This window comes from Hibiscus syriacus, unplaced genomic scaffold (genome assembly GCF_006381635.1).
Source record: "Hibiscus syriacus cultivar Baekdansim isolate YM2019G1 unplaced genomic scaffold, ASM638163v2 tig00110430_pilon, whole genome shotgun sequence".
Taxonomy (NCBI): Eukaryota; Viridiplantae; Streptophyta; class Magnoliopsida; order Malvales; family Malvaceae; genus Hibiscus; species Hibiscus syriacus.
Window position 1 is genome coordinate 1,903,765 of NW_024062734.1, and position 15,687 is coordinate 1,919,451.

The 15,687-nt window shown below is 35.4% G+C and overlaps 1 protein-coding gene, 1 long non-coding RNA gene and 1 pseudogene across 2 annotated transcripts; 1 reads left to right on the plus strand and 2 right to left on the minus strand.

Moving 5' to 3' along the window:
• Positions 1 to 1,131: 1,131 nt before the first annotated feature.
• Positions 1,132 to 6,795, plus strand: LOC120125230 (annotated as a pseudogene).
• A 1,585-nt stretch (positions 6,796 to 8,380) lies between these two features.
• On the minus strand, positions 8,381 to 9,869 carry LOC120125244 (mitochondrial arginine transporter BAC2-like). The gene is made up of 2 exons (XM_039143724.1): positions 9,576 to 9,869; positions 8,381 to 9,095 (listed from the first exon to the last, which is right to left on the minus strand). The coding sequence occupies exons 1-2, from the start codon at positions 9,807 to 9,809 to the stop codon at positions 8,403 to 8,405; spliced, it is 927 nt and encodes a 308-aa protein (XP_038999655.1). The 5' UTR covers positions 9,810 to 9,869; the 3' UTR covers positions 8,381 to 8,402.
• A 4,520-nt stretch (positions 9,870 to 14,389) lies between these two features.
• Positions 14,390 to 15,540, minus strand: LOC120125472. Its single transcript, XR_005516366.1, has 4 exons — positions 15,376 to 15,540; positions 15,182 to 15,237; positions 14,815 to 14,856; positions 14,390 to 14,703 (listed from the first exon to the last, which is right to left on the minus strand). It is a non-coding gene; the product is annotated as an uncharacterized LOC120125472 (long non-coding RNA).
• Between the last annotated feature and the right edge of the window lie 147 nt (positions 15,541 to 15,687).

Here is a 15,687-nt window from a genome sequence, read left to right on the forward strand (position 1 = left end):
AGAATAAGCTTGTAATAAAAATAATACCTCAAAAGGGGTTTAATATTCGTATAAATTATCTATAATCCCTTAAATTCTTGAACTAGTATTTTCAATTTTTTCCCCAAAAAAATTAATTATTTTTTTAAAAATTTTATTTACAATTAAGAGTTTAAATTATTTACTTTCTACTAATTTAATGTATAATATTATCTCTTAATAATAGTTAACAACCGCTATTTAAATAGTTGAAACTTTAACCATAAATTTAATAATAAAGACCTAAAAATTAATAGAATTAGAAAGGTCGGAATTATGATTTAATTTTATCAATTTTATAAATAACAATAGTCTAAATTATAATTAAATTAAAAAATAAAGAGAGATTAAGATTTCATTTTATTAATTTTAATCTACAAAAATTTTAAATTTAAATGTTCAAATATAAAATTTAATTTTTAAACTCTACATGTGATACGTAACAATATTTAAATTTAGTTTATAATATTTTTTGTTATCAGCGCATTCTTAAACAAATAATATATTACTGTGAATCAAGATTAGTTGTGGAAAATTGTATATCAAATAATTATATTTAAGCTTAAAAAATAAAATAACTACCTCTAAAATATAATTTAAATTGGGATAATTTTTTCGTACGACGGGCTTAATTTTAACATTTTTTTAACACAACTTAAAATAAACTTTTTATATTTTTCGATTTAATTAAAAATATTATAAAAATATAACATTTTTAGTTACCAATAAAAAATATTATAAAAAATTTGTGCAAATGAAAAAATTAATAAAAAATTAAAATTATACTCAACTAAAAATATTAAACTCTTTTTAATATTTTTGATGTGTCTTTCTTTAGATTTAAATTAAACTGTCGTTCATCGTACATTCCCAATCAAATACATTAGTAAAAAAATTTGTTTAACTTTGCAACGTGGAGTTTCCATGGATTTCCTCCCGCGGATTAAAATGAAGAGGTCGACCTTTTAATGCTTCATGAAACTTCCCGAACTAAACAAACACCTCCAACGAGCCTTTTTTATAGTTCCCTCCAATCATCGTTACCAGATCCTTGAAACTAACGAAACCGTAGTGCCAACCCATTGAAGCAAATCCACAAGCATTCTGGCAGCCATGGCAGAAGACGGAGCTGTAACACTCTATAAACACGGCCATCACCGACCACAAGCAAAACCCGGCCTCGATCAAGGTGGGCCTTGATAGATTACAAAATATTCTCCAAATATTTTGTATTTACTATTGTATATTTAGTTGCCTAAGTTATAGCCTAATTCCTAATTACAAAATATTCTCCAAATATTTTGTATTTACTATTGTATATTTAGTTGCCTAAGTTATAGCCTAATTCCTAAATTATAGCCTAATGATTAGGATTGTATCTACTAATGACTGTGTATATATTGAACCCCTGTGGTAATGAAAAAGACACGGAATTACATTCTTTCATGGTATCAGCTACGGTTGATCTATCCTAGCTTCTGCAACCCTATTTTTTTCTCTTCCTCTTCTTCTCTGTCTTCTGTCCTTCCGTCTGATATGGCTCCCACATCATCTTCCTCATCCTTTCACCCTGCTCTTGCTGTTTCTAACATCAAGACACATGTTCCCATCACTCTTGAGATGGAGAACGTCCAATATACAGATTGGGCAGAGTTATTCAAGGTCCATTGTCGATCTCACAAGGTTCTTCATCATATTATCCCACCGAAATCTAAGGACGGGGAGGCCACAGAGCCGGCCATCTTTAGTCAGGAAGAACAAGAGTTGTGGGATACGTTGGATGCTGCTGTGGTTCAGTGGATTTATTCCACAATTTCGACAGATCTTTTGAATACCGTTATTGAAGCTGATGTTTCTGCCATGGCTCTATGGAATCGTCTTCGCGATTTGTTTCAGGATAATGAGAACTCTCGTGCTGTTTCCTTGGAACACGAGTTCAACAACACCTACTTGAAGGATTTCTCCTCGGTTTCTGCATATTGCCAGCACCTCAAAACACTTTCCGACCAACTCAAGAATGTAGGTGCTCCGGTTTCGAACAATCGTCTTGTTCTTCGCATGGTGGGTGGTCTTACACCGGCTTACAAGGGAGTTGCTTCGGTTATTCGCCACAAAAAGGTACTACCTCCTTTTTATGAAGTTCGATCGATGTTGGCCTTAGAAGAAACCAGCATGAAGGAGGCGACGGCTGATGATGTGATGATGGTGACTAATCATGACACTGATGAGATTTCTAATCATCCTCCTCCAGGTCGTGCACGTGGGAAACAGAACAAGCACCGCAACAACAACAAAAACCGCAAACCTACTAGTAGTGGAGTTCAGACGCCGGGTGTTGGACGTGGTGGCAACCGTGGAGGTGGTCCGAACTTGGGCGGTGGTCAGCAGGGTCCGATGCAACCAACATGGGCTATGCCTCCTTGGTGGACATGGATGCAACCACATTGGGTCATGCCTCCTTGTCCATATCCGACTTAACCTTGGGGTAGGCAAGTTGGACCACGACAACCTGGTATTCTAGGAGCACGACCTCAGCAGCAGCAAGCCTATACTACAGCGTCCGAGTGGGCTCCTACGGATATTGAGTCCGCCATGCACACCATGTCTCTCTCTCAATCGGATCCAAACTGGTATATGGACACTGGGGCGACGTCTCATATGACATCAACACAAGGTAATCTCCCGTCTTATGTTAATATGAGCAAAGATAATGGTGTTACTGTTGGTAGTGGTCAGTCAATTCCAATTCGTGGTTACGGTCATACCGTATTACCTTCCCCGAACCCACCTTTGTATCTCAAACATGTCCTGCATACTCCGAATCTTATTAAAAATTTAGTGTCTGTTCGGAAATTTACAACTGATAATAATGTGTCAGTAGTGTTTGATCCTTGTGGGTTTTCCGTGCATGATTTACAGACGGGGAGACGTCTAATGAGATGTGATAGTACCAGCTCTCTCTACCCAATCACTCCCACCAGACCGCATCCAGCCTCCTCTCCTACTGTTTTGCTTGCTTCAACGCTTTGGCATGACCGTTTAGGTCACCCGGGCGACTCCATTTTATCCATTATTCAGCAAAATAAACTGATTGCTTGTAATAGTCCATCTAAGTCTACTACTTGTCAATCTTGTGTACTGGGAAAACATATTCGGTTGCCTTTTGTTCTTTCATCTTCTCAAACTTTCATGCCTTTTGATATTATTCATAGTGATATTTGGACTTCTCCGATTTTGAGTTCTTCGGGACATCGTTATTATGTGCTTTTTTTGGATGATTATTCGAAATTCTTGTGGACTTTTCCCATCGCTAATAAATCACAAGTATTCTCCATTTTTACTAAATTCCAAGCTCATATTCGTACCCAGTTTGAACGAGATATCAAAACCATACAATGTGATAATGGGGGAGAGTTTGATAATGCCTCTTTTCGACAATTCTGTGAGTCCCATGGCATTTCTTTTCGTTTCTCCTGCCCTTATACCTCCTCACAAAACGGGAAGGTCGAACGAAAAATAAGATCCATTAATAATATCATGCGCACACTACTTATTCATGCCTCTTTGCCACACTCTTTTTGGCATCATGCGCTTCATATGACAACCCATCTTTTGAATATTCTTCCCAGTACACTACTAGTCGATGCGTATCCTCTACAAATTTTATACCACCGGGTTCCCTCTTATTCTCACATTCGGGTTTTGGGTGCTTGTGTTATCCTCTTATTCCATCCACGACTATTCACAAATTACAAGCTCGATCCACTCCTGTGTTTTCTTGGGTTATCCCGATAATCATCGAGGGTATAAATGTTTTGATTTATCCAACAATAAAATCATAATCTGCGGCATGTACAATTTGATGAAATTATCTTCCCTTTTACCAAAGTCCATCAACCTAGTACAAGTGATTATGATTTTTTGAATGATGGCGTGTCGCCGTATCTTCTTCATCAAAACCAACCACAACAGACTCCACTTTCTTCTCCTACGACCCAACCAGTCATGTCTCCTCCAAACCCTTCACCAATTCGGCCCAGACCGCCCCCTGTTCCATTCGAACGCCCTGTCACCCGCAGCCAGCATGGTATCTTTAAGCCAAAAACTATATTTGACCCATCCGAGGCCCATACTATCACGGTTACGAGATCTTCTCTCCCCCGTAACCCTGTGGCTGCACTTCGTGACCCGAATTGAAAGTTGGCTATGACTGACAAATATGATGCTCTTATTAAAAATAAAACGTGGGATTTGGTACCCCGCCCTCCTGGAGTTAATATCATTCGTTCTATGTGGATTTTTACTCATAAAATAAAGTATGATGGTTCGTTTGAGAGGCATAAGGCCCATCTTGTAGGTGATGGTAAAACTCAGCGTGTTGGTATTGATTGTGGAGAGACTTTCAGTCCGGTAGTGAAGCCAGCAACAATTCGTACTGTGCTTAGTCTTGCCCTGTCGAAACAATGGTTGATTCATCAGTTAGATGTAAGCAATGCTTTTTTGCATGGTGACCTCAAGGAAACGGTTTATATGCACCAACCTATGGGATTTCGAGATCAAGTGCATCCTGATTATGTCTGTTTACTGCGTAAATCTCTCTATGGGCTCAAACAAGCCCCTCGGGCGTGGTACAAGAGGTTTGCTAATTTTGTTTCTTCCATTGGTTTCTCTAACAGTAAATCAGATACTTCCTCCATTTATTTACAAACACGGGTCGGATATGGCATACCTACTACTTTACGTTGATGACATTATTCTGACGGCGTCTTCTGAGCATCTTCGCAAGTCTATAATGGCTCGTCTCAACTCTGAGTTTGCTATGAAGGATTTGGGTTTCTTGAACTATTTTCTCGGTATCAGTGTGACTCGACACAAGGGTGGGTTGTTTTTATCACAACAAAAATACGCTGAGGACATCATTGATCGAGCATGCATGTATTCTTGTAAGCCCAGTCAGACTCCAGTTGATACCAAGCCGAAGGTGAGTGCCAACAGCGGTGCACGATATGCTGATCCAACTCAGTACCGCAGCCTTGCGGGTGCCCTGCAATATCTCACTTTTACGCGGCTGGATATTTCCTATGCAGTTCAGCAGATTTGTCTCCATATGCATGACCCTCGGGATGAACATATGAACGCTCTCAAGCGTATCATCCGGTATATCCAAGGTACTCTTCATCTTGGTTTACATATTTCTCCTTCCTCCATTACCGATCTTGTCTCTTATACGGATGCGGATTGGGGAGGCTGTCCCGATACTCGACGATCCACCTCCGGGTACTGTGTTTTTTTGGGTGACAATTTGATCTCATGGTCGTCCAAACGACAACCTACGCTTTCCCGATCAAGTGCCGAGGCAGAATACAGGAGAGTTGCCAACCTTGTCTCGGAGTCTTGTTGGCTTCGTAATCTTCTTCTCGAACTCAACTGTCCCATCCGTAAAGCAACAATGGTTTACTGCGACAATGTGAGTGCTATCTATCTTTCTGGTAATCCCATTCAACACCAGCGTACGAAGCACATTGAAATGGATATTCATTTTGTTCGAGAAAAAGTTGCACGGGGTGAGGTTCGTGTTCGTCATGTGCCGTCTAGGTACCAGATTGCGGATATTTTCACTAAGGGATTGCCCCTTATATTGTTTGACGATTTCCGGACCAGTCTTAACGTTCGAGATCCTCCCGTTTCGACTGCGGGAGAGTGATAGATTACAAAATATTCTCCAAATATTTTGTATTTACTATTGTATATTTAGTTGCCTAAGTTATAGCCTAATTCCTAATTACAAAATATTCTCAAATATTTTGTATTTACTATTGTATATTTAGTTGCCTAAATTATAGCCTAATTCCTAAATTATAACTAATGATTAGGATTGTTACTAATGACTGTGTATATATTGAACCCTGTGGTAATGAAAAAGACACGGAATTACATTGTTTCAGGCCTCGCACAAATGCTCCGTGGGGGAGCCATTCTCGAAGTCTCAAGAGTCAAGCCCCAACCAGGCAAAATCGCCGAAGAAGCAGGCGCCTGTTGTTTAGCCGTCACTGAACCGAATCCCCGAGGCATTTCACGCATGCCGGTTGAAGCCCAGATACTTGAACGAGTAGGCGTCGATTACATTGACGAAAGCGAGGTTTTAGCCTTAGCTGATGAGGAGAATTTTATCAACAAGCATAATTTTAGATGCCCTTTTGTTTGCGGGTGCAAGAACCTTGGCGAAGCGTTAGGTAGAGTTAGGGAAGGAACTGCGATGATTAGAACGCAAGGGGACTTGTTAGGCACTGGTAACATTGTTGAAACGGTTAAAAACGTCAGGTCTTTGATGGGTGAAACTAGGATCTTAAATAACATGGATGAAGATGAAGTATTCGCGTTTTCAAAGAAAATTGCAGCCCCTTACGACTTGGTTGTTCAAACTTCAAACCAAACAAATGGGGAGACTGCCAGTGGTACAGTTTGCCGCTGATGGAATTGTGTCTCCGGCAGATGCTGTGCATTGATGATGCAGTTAGGGTGTGATGGTGTTTTCGTGGGGTCAGAAGTGTTCGACAACTGCTCGGATCCGTATAAGCGTGTTCGACGAATCGTAGAGGCGGTTAGGCATTATAATGATCCTCGTATTTTGGTCGAGAATAGTTGTGGGTTGGAGGAGGAGATGGCGGGGCTTAATGTTGGTGAGGAAAGGATTGAACAGTTCGGAGAATGAGGAGTTTGATCAAGTAATGCATCTTCTATTTGATTCTTGTTGATGCTATTGTTGAGAATATGAGTTCACTTGTTCTAGTTTTGCTATGGTTATACTTAGATATACTGTATTTTGTATGCCAAACTAATACAAAAAATGAACTAGAATAAGTTGGTCATCAGTCTTTCAGCATCGTCTTGCATGTAGAACTGTTTGAGGCTAATATAATGCAGGAATGAACTAGAATAATTGGTTGATCATTTTGTCAACTGTCCTTTTTTGGCTCACTACTTAATTGTCTGTGTGATCGGTTGAGTGGTTTGTTGCTCGAGTAATTACAGGTCCATAGAGTAATTGAACTAATCACTGCCCCTTGTTAAGCTCTTCATTTCTTTCGTGTGATTAAACACTTGTTCTTTTTCTCAAAGGTTAAGATGATAGAATGCGTTTTCTGTGTGTGGTATTTTCGTTTGTTAACTCTTTCTTTAGTTCTTGCAAATGAAAAAGTTTTAGTTCTTTACTAGTACAGTTCTGTACTTAGTAGGACCTTCTTGTTGTTGGGGAAACCGCTCAGCTTTTTCTTATTAGGACTCTTTAATCAGTTTCTGATCCATATAGCGAACACAACTGGCCATTGTTAATTTGCCCGTATCCTTTGTATTTGCTTCATCTATAAATTGCCATCATCTGGTCGGCTTTTTTTTCTCCTTCAATGCAAATGATGCATGTTAATGTCTTTGAAGGGATGCCTCCTATAGCGTTGCAGCGATTTGGAACATGATTTTGAAAGTCATTGCTATATTACGTTTTTGGTTGTCCATGTACCCCATTAATGCAGGCATATCATCAGATTTTGTACATGATGTTTGAATGTCATACTATATATAAATAATAGGCATGAAGATTGCAATGGCTGCCAGTTTAGGATCATGTCAATTTTCTTTCGTATTTTGGTTTGTATCAACGGAAATTAGATACAATAAGTTCAAGAGAATACAATTCTTGGCGTATTTAAAAACTTTTGAATTAACCAAAGGTTGCTTAATCGCTTCCTCTCTATACTTATGCGTTAACTTAACCTGTTGGTTACCCTGTTTTGACCTTACTGAAACTCGAGTGAGTCCCCCCCCCCAAAAAAAAAGAAAAGAAAAGAAAAACTCACACACCCACACACATGAACAAAAAAAATTCCTTCTACCTGCTTCCCTGGCTTACACATTCTAACCCTTGTTCACGTTGAAGGCCAAAGTGCAAGGGTAAGCTACCAAGCAAACTTAACCGCATCTTCACTCTCTTTTCCCTTCTGTTTCGTTCTGATTCATCATTTATAATGATTGCAGCATAATGGAGTTGGAGCATTGAAGTTTCAAGTCATGGAGACCAGCATAAGCAGCTTGCAAACTAAGGGACGCAAGCATTGCAGATGCATTGTAAGCTAAGCTAATCAAATGAGTTCTAACATGTTCGACAATTTACGTGCTACTAAGTTCGATGATCATAACATTGCGTTGTGGATATGATAAGCTATGATAAATTTATAAGATGGAGCATATCCACGTTGATTCATATTATTTAACAGTATCGTACATGATCCCTGACCTGCTCTTATTAGCTATAAATAAATTGTTGTTGATTTATCATCACATGGTGCATTTTTTGACCATATCAACTCCTTAGTAAAATCAAGTTTATTCTAGATTGTGTTATCAGTCTGAATGTTTCCATTTTTGAATAAGCACCTCAATGCAATCTCATAAGCAGAAAATATAGCCCCATTGACTACAAAAGCTCGAGCAACCGCAGTCCCTAGTCCTCTCCATAAAACGCTATATCCTTCCTGTTTTACACTTTTTTGGAGACAATCAATGATGCCATTGTACTTCTGTGGGGAGGCCAGTGACTGAGCCTGCAGTCTAGTCTTTACAACATCCAAGGGATAGCAGCAAACCCAGCTAGCAACCCCTGCTAAACCTCCTGCTATCAGCATTGTTCTGAGGGTTTCTTGGCCGCTCTTTCTGCACCCCGGATGAAGCTGTTCTCGCATATACTCATACGTCCAAAAGTAGAAGCCATGAGAAGGCGCATCTCGAAGGGCAGTGATGGTAAAACCTCTGTAAATTCCCCTCAAACCTTCTGTTTTTATTATGGTTTTAGCAACACTAATTGGCCCTTTATGAACACTAGCTGATTGAGAACCTGGAAAACTAGTGTTCTGCAATTGGAGGCGGATTTTAACCAGTTCTACCGGAGCAAGCATGATGCTCTGTAAAGCCCCAGTTCCGACTCCTCCTAGTGCAACACCTTTGTAGGAAGGCGGATCCGTGGTGGAAGCCGACGAATCGAATGCTCGTGAAAGAATGGCATATATCTGGAAAACCATAGCATTCTGCAATGCACAAATCTTTCCGTAAGGACTACCTTCTGCCCCATTCAAAGGCACAATTCTAACATACAATGAAAGCTCTTATCTCGAATATTTTGCAGACAACTGATCTTTCAATGTAATGTAAATGTGTCAAAATTTATTTAATCACGAAATATTAAAAAAATTACAATTTATATAACATATAATATTTCAATAAGGTTTTTGATAAGCTGTAGGAACCGTATAAGGCCAAACTCATAGACAATGACATTCAACAAATATATATGTAATCAGCAAAGCACCAACTTTTCAATAAACATAAACATGGAAATTTGGGTACCACATAAGATTGACGAGTTAATCAGATGGATCCTGATGAGGTTCTATGCCAAATAAAAGAAGGATATCTTAAAACTCAAAACATAAAAGAAATATCACACAAAAAGAAACCTTTAGATCGAAAATTTCAATGAACAACCACCATGGATGAGAGAAAATAACCTGAAAGGTTACTGATGCCAATGGTGCAGCCATGCCTCTATAGAGTGCAGCAGGTCCTTCCCTGGCAACAACCCGACGTAGGATGCTAAAGGCAGAGCCGGAATCCGTGCTTTGTTGCCGGATTCTGAGGGTATCGAGCGGATAACCGGAGACGATGCCTGCCATGCCACCGAAACCTCCGGCAACAAATTCTTTTCCCCAGCTACTTGCAAGAAACTCTGGCCAGAAATCCATTATATCCGCCAAATTTAATCACACAGGATAATAGAAATATGAGTCTTTCTTTCTTTTATATAGGCAACAAGGACAAAGGCACCTATAGTGTTCTTTTCTTGCACGGCTTTGAATCTCCTTCTCAACTAAAAAAAACAGTTTTTTCTTTACCTTGTTTGGCTTAAGAAAAATCTTTAAAAAGGTGTTTAACTTTATATATGATTACAAGATTCCCTAAGATGCCAAAATAAAAATGCACTTCCTGGACATAAAAAGGCAATATTACCTAAGATCCGATTCTGCCGCTTCCACCTTTTATCTAATTTCCCTCGAACAAAAACCAAGAATTCAGAAGAAGAAAAAAATCCAATTTCCTCCATGACCATACAATTCTAATGGTGTATCCCTCAGAAAGAAACAGCAATAGAGAGAGAGAGAGAAAGGATGACGAAAATAGGTAAAGAAGAACCCTAAGAGTTTCTATATGATGAAGGGAACAAATGGCACCGGTTGCAATTTTGTTAGGAGTTGTCCACTGTCTCCAGTGGGAAGAAACGGCCAATCTCTTCTTTTCTAGGTCCCCATTAACGGCTTCCCTAGTGGACCTACGAGATTTCTACACGTGAACTCACCCTTGTCTCGGTGCTTTTCGGTTCAGTGTTCTGATGTCTTATTATTAATCACAAATAGCAATAAAAATTGTTCTCAGTGGTGGGGTATGACGCAACCACCCTTTGCATATTGATTCATATGATTGTTTGATTTTGATTTTCCTTTTTTGCATTATTTCTGTCACTGACTATATTATACATTTAGCACTTGTAGGAAATAATCTGTTTTTTTAAGTGTAATGCTGCCTTAATTATTGGATAACTGAGATAACAAAACACACTAATAAAGGTATTAGGCCTCACCCATCGATTCCACACTTATCGGTATTGGAATAAGTCTTGATAAACGTAAAATTCTTAAAGCAAACCATCTGACGGGAAAATTGGAGTTGTAACGGCTTTTTCAATCATCAATAAAGTTGATACCTAATATGGGATATAATTTTAACAAATTATTCAATTATTAAAAGTTATAAAATGATATCTCAATTATTAAAAATTACTTTATTGAGTCCCTCAACTAAGTTATCAAATTATCATTCAATTATTCATTAAATTTCAAACTCATCATTTCGTTAAAAAGTTAACGACAGTCTGAGCTAGATGTTAATATGCTGATTGAGATATGATAAAATCTGATCTCATAATCTCAAATGACTATCATATCTCAGTAGTATTAAAGTTCAGCTTAGACGATTGTCAATTTTTAACATAAAAGGACAAATTTGAAATATAACAAATAGTCAGGAAACTATTTTATAATTTACGATATAAATTTAAAAGGAATATAATTTAATTTAAATATTAAATCCATCAATAAATTCACTCTTTTTTTCAACAAATATTTTATTATTATTTTAGCTTATCTGTGTTGTATAGTATAATATTTTATCATGAGATTTCTCGATTGGATGGTGGATGAGCAGAATGATGTGGAGATGAAAAGATTCTCCAAGTCTTATCATTAAACTTCATTCTCCATTTTGAGTTATTGTTGTATGCATGAATGGATGCATATATATATATATATGAAAATGCTTAAGTTAATATTTAAGGTAAATTGTACTATTAATACTTTAATTATTATTTTTTATTCTATTTTACTTATCTAATTAATATTTAGTTTAAAATCACACTTAATGTTACGTTGTGGTTTCATTTTGTTCACATGCCGTTAAAAATTTAATAAAACTGCAGTCGTGACATTTTTAAATTTTTTTAAAGATGACGTAAAATTACTTTATGGTGACACGTCAACATCATTTTTAAAAAACATTTAGATGACTAAATAAAAGTGATAATTAAGATATCACACCTATAATTTATCTTTATATTTAATATAATATCTACTATAATTTTATACACAAACGTCATTATTAAAAAAAAGAAATTAAGTTTATTTTATTTTCAAATGCATATCATTATTTTATACGCAAACAATATATTAAATAATAATCATAAATAATTTTTAATATGAATTGTATGCAGTGAAGATTTTCATATTCAAACAAACTTTTGTTTGATTACAACAATATACTATCAGACTCAATTGTCGATACTCGATACACATCCACAAATGTCAAACACGTCATCTTTCCACTTCCATCTTTATCGGCTATATTCATTAGAAACCATATCTTCATCGCCCCTTTAATTTTTTTCAATTATATTTTTATTATACTTAATTGAGCATTTATATGTATAGACCCAGCCACTTCTGATAAAATAATTGTGATTATTTATTGGGTTTTAGATTAAAACATTAAGAATGTTACGAGTACGAGCATTTAATATAAAAAGATAAAGAGTTATCTTTGAACAATTATTATTTTGTATTTATCCCAAATTTATTAAAAAAAACTTTTGATTTATATTATATTTTTATAGTACGAACCAAACGATCTTATTGGTTATAAGATGATAATTATTTTTAGTGATTTCGGACTCGAGCACGACGTATGTAGGGATGTTTGAGCATTCATTGTAAAATAGATTAGAGTCTTTCGAACAAAAACTACCTTATAATCAGCATATTAATAAGAAAAACTTTTGATTTATATATAAAAGAAGACTTAATGATATCTAAAGTCCTTGAACGTTTGAAAAAAAAAACATTATGACTCTTAAATTTATTTTGTATCTTATATGTCTCTTAAACCGAAAATAAAATTCAATTTCATTATTTGTACGCAATTAGGGGTGTAAATGAAAAAAACGTTTGTTAAACCATACATATAGCATTCGTTTATATTTGTTTGCTAAGCTAAATAAACAAGTATGAATTTTTTATATTAATTTAATAAACGAACAAACACAAACATAGTTATGTTATTTTTGTTTTCGTTCAAGAAAAAACTTGTTTATAAGTTCATTTATTGACTAGCTCGTTTATGTTCATGAACAAGCTCATTTAGAATCTCATTTACTTTTTATTTTTTATATTTTAAATATTGGTGAACGTCGAGACTAAATTGAACACATAGTGAAATTTTAAGATTAAAGATTGTATTTTGTTGTTGATGTGCATGTTATATAAGATTTATTTAGTTAGTTTTGTTTAATTTCTAAATATATAAATGAATATGTTCGCGAACGTTAAACGAACATTAAATGAATATATTCACAAACATATAAACTAACATGTTTGTGAACATTAGATGAATATGTTTGTAAATGCTAAACGAACGAATATGAACATCTTCAAAAATAAAATAAAAAACGAACACAATATTAAAAATTTAAGTGAAAACGAACTAAGCATGAACATAAAAACCTTTAAAAATAAACAAACAAACATAATATTTTTCTTTTAAACTCGGTTCATGTATCATTGATCTAAAAAATCTTAAATTGAAAGAATTGTTAACGTAAATTAATATTTTTTATTATTTGAATTTCAATTTTATTAACATCGTTATTGTTTCAACGTCTTAAAGACAATAAGTTTAAACGTGCTTAAGTGTATTTGTTTAAAAAAAGTTATGGACGTTGTAAAAATAAATGATTAACAATTTATTTTTGGCTCAAAACAAAAATCACCCCCAAAGCTTGAGACCTTAGGTCAAGTTGCCCCTTAACTTTTCTTTCCCCCAAATTGGCACGCCTTTCGGTAAAATTAACCCTCAACTTAACTCCCAAGTTCAATCCATTGATAACCTCTAGTTTCTTCTCTTTATTAAAATAAGATTGCTACCTCTCTAAATAAATAGCATTAAGGCAATTAAAATTCAAAATAATTGATTAAAACTATTTAAGTTTGAAATAGTTGATTAAACTTCGTAGTTTTTTACCATCGATATGTGTCGTCACAATGAATGCCTTGCATTAAAAAACTTTTATTAAGAAATTATTTTAACTAAATAAAAAATAAGTTTCGACAACGGGCTCATTCAAAATCCAATGTCAAGGGTTCATGGACTCCTCATTTCTGAAAACATTCAACCCATTCCCGTAATTCAAAGCTGATTTCTTTAATAATTTCTTTTTGAAAATTTTGAGATACATGATTTTGATTCCAGTAGTGTCACATGAAGAAGATTAGAGATGGTCGTTTTCTTCCGGTGAAAGAACCATTTATTTCAATGAAGAAAATTTTCCAATGTGATCAATGTTCTAGCGCAGTTCTAGCATTGCCTAGACAAGACAGATTTGAATCATTATAAATCAATTAACCATGAAAAAATAACATTCTATATAACTAGCCATGGAATTATGCTCCCAAAGTACATGGTTCCATCATATTAAATGAAGCTACACTATTCCTTTCTCAGATAAAATCGAAAGCTAAAGCTAGCCAAAAGATTCAGATTTCACCAAAGAACATAAAGCTAGCCATCTCAAGTCCTATGTGCTTCATTTATCATGTGTACAAATTACCAATATTTGGTTTAACAAATTAAATGAAATAAAAGGGAAATCATAGTGATGGACAGGGCACTTAAGAATCAGATTTGTTCAGGAAACCCAGGCATTAAGACATCACAGCTATGGTAATATGAAAACGCAGACACAAAAGCACAAACAGTATACAACTTCAGTTTATTAAGTTTTACAATATCGAACTTTCACAAAAGGTTTTGCGGCAAATTAAATTATGAAACTAGAGCATCAGATCATTCCAAATGATGTCCTAGCCCATCAAACTAAAACAAAGGATGTCATCAGAATAGAAGTTTTACTCACAAACACAAGCCACAGCAGTTTGTGATTTGATGAGTTTTAAATCCTCATTTCTTCCCACTCTTCTTAAGTCCTGCACCACCAACCGGCCCCTTTTGTGCCTTTGCTTTCAGCTCCTTAAGAGCCTGTCCATCACAAATAAATAAAAAACAAAATAAATTGATGATTCGAAGAACATACTTGTACAAAGCAAAAAAAAAAATAGAACTCCAAGAGTAACAAAATCAACACCTCACCTTCTCTTCTTCCTTCTTTTTCTGAATGTTAGCCATATCAACCTGCACAAAACAAATTAAAGGATATAAAGAAAATGAAACCAAATACAATTACATTATCATAAAATTCGATATTCCATATGGTTAACATGGTTTCCATTAGTATATTTTGTATCAAAACGATATTTACTTTACTAACTTCATGCAGCTAAACAAATAGCAAATCCAAATAAGCAGACCTAAGAGGAAATTAAATCTTGAGAGAAAGTAATACTCGAATAAAGATACATACAAAAAGCATATAAAATACAATTCAACTATATGTAACCTTTTTTCTTATTTCTGCATTATAGATCAATTCAAATAATATAAACAATAATTGTGATACCTCGTCATATTCTTTCTTTGCAGTTTTAGGTTGCTTCAAAGGCTTCGCTTTACCACCTATATCCCCAAAATAACCACACAACAAAAATCAATATATTTGAAATTAACAGGAATCGCGAACCGAAATCCCTATCAATAAATATGAAATATCGAAACTAACAGAGTCGATATCTTCGAAATTCTAGAAGAGATTACCTTGCTTGGAAGACATGTTAACGCCTGAAATTAGAATAGATCAGAGAAATTGGGGAGAGAGAAAACTAAGAGCCCTAACCCTAAAACACGCGACTTTTTGGAATGGGGAATCACCTAAAAAGCTTCTAAAATAGAGAAAGTAATTTAACACGCGCTTAGCGCGTGATTAATTGCTGCCTCAAACCAATAGGGTCTAACTCCGCATCATTTTATAGGATAAATTATATTATTTCTCATTGAAATTTGTTCTCTTTTATTTTATTTACTGAATTTTCAAATTTTTAATTTATTCAATAAATTTTATACATTGAT

Bases quoted from the DNA above. Each gene is read 5' to 3' on its own strand.
- LOC120125244 (XM_039143724.1), bottom strand. From the start codon at position 9,809: ATGGATTTCTGGCCAGAGTTTCTTGCAAGTAGCTGGGGAAAAGAATTT. The intron at 9,096-9,575 runs GTTATTTTCTCT...TGTGCATTGCAG, and splicing joins TGGCATCAGTAACCTTTCAG to AATGCTATGGTTTTCCAGAT.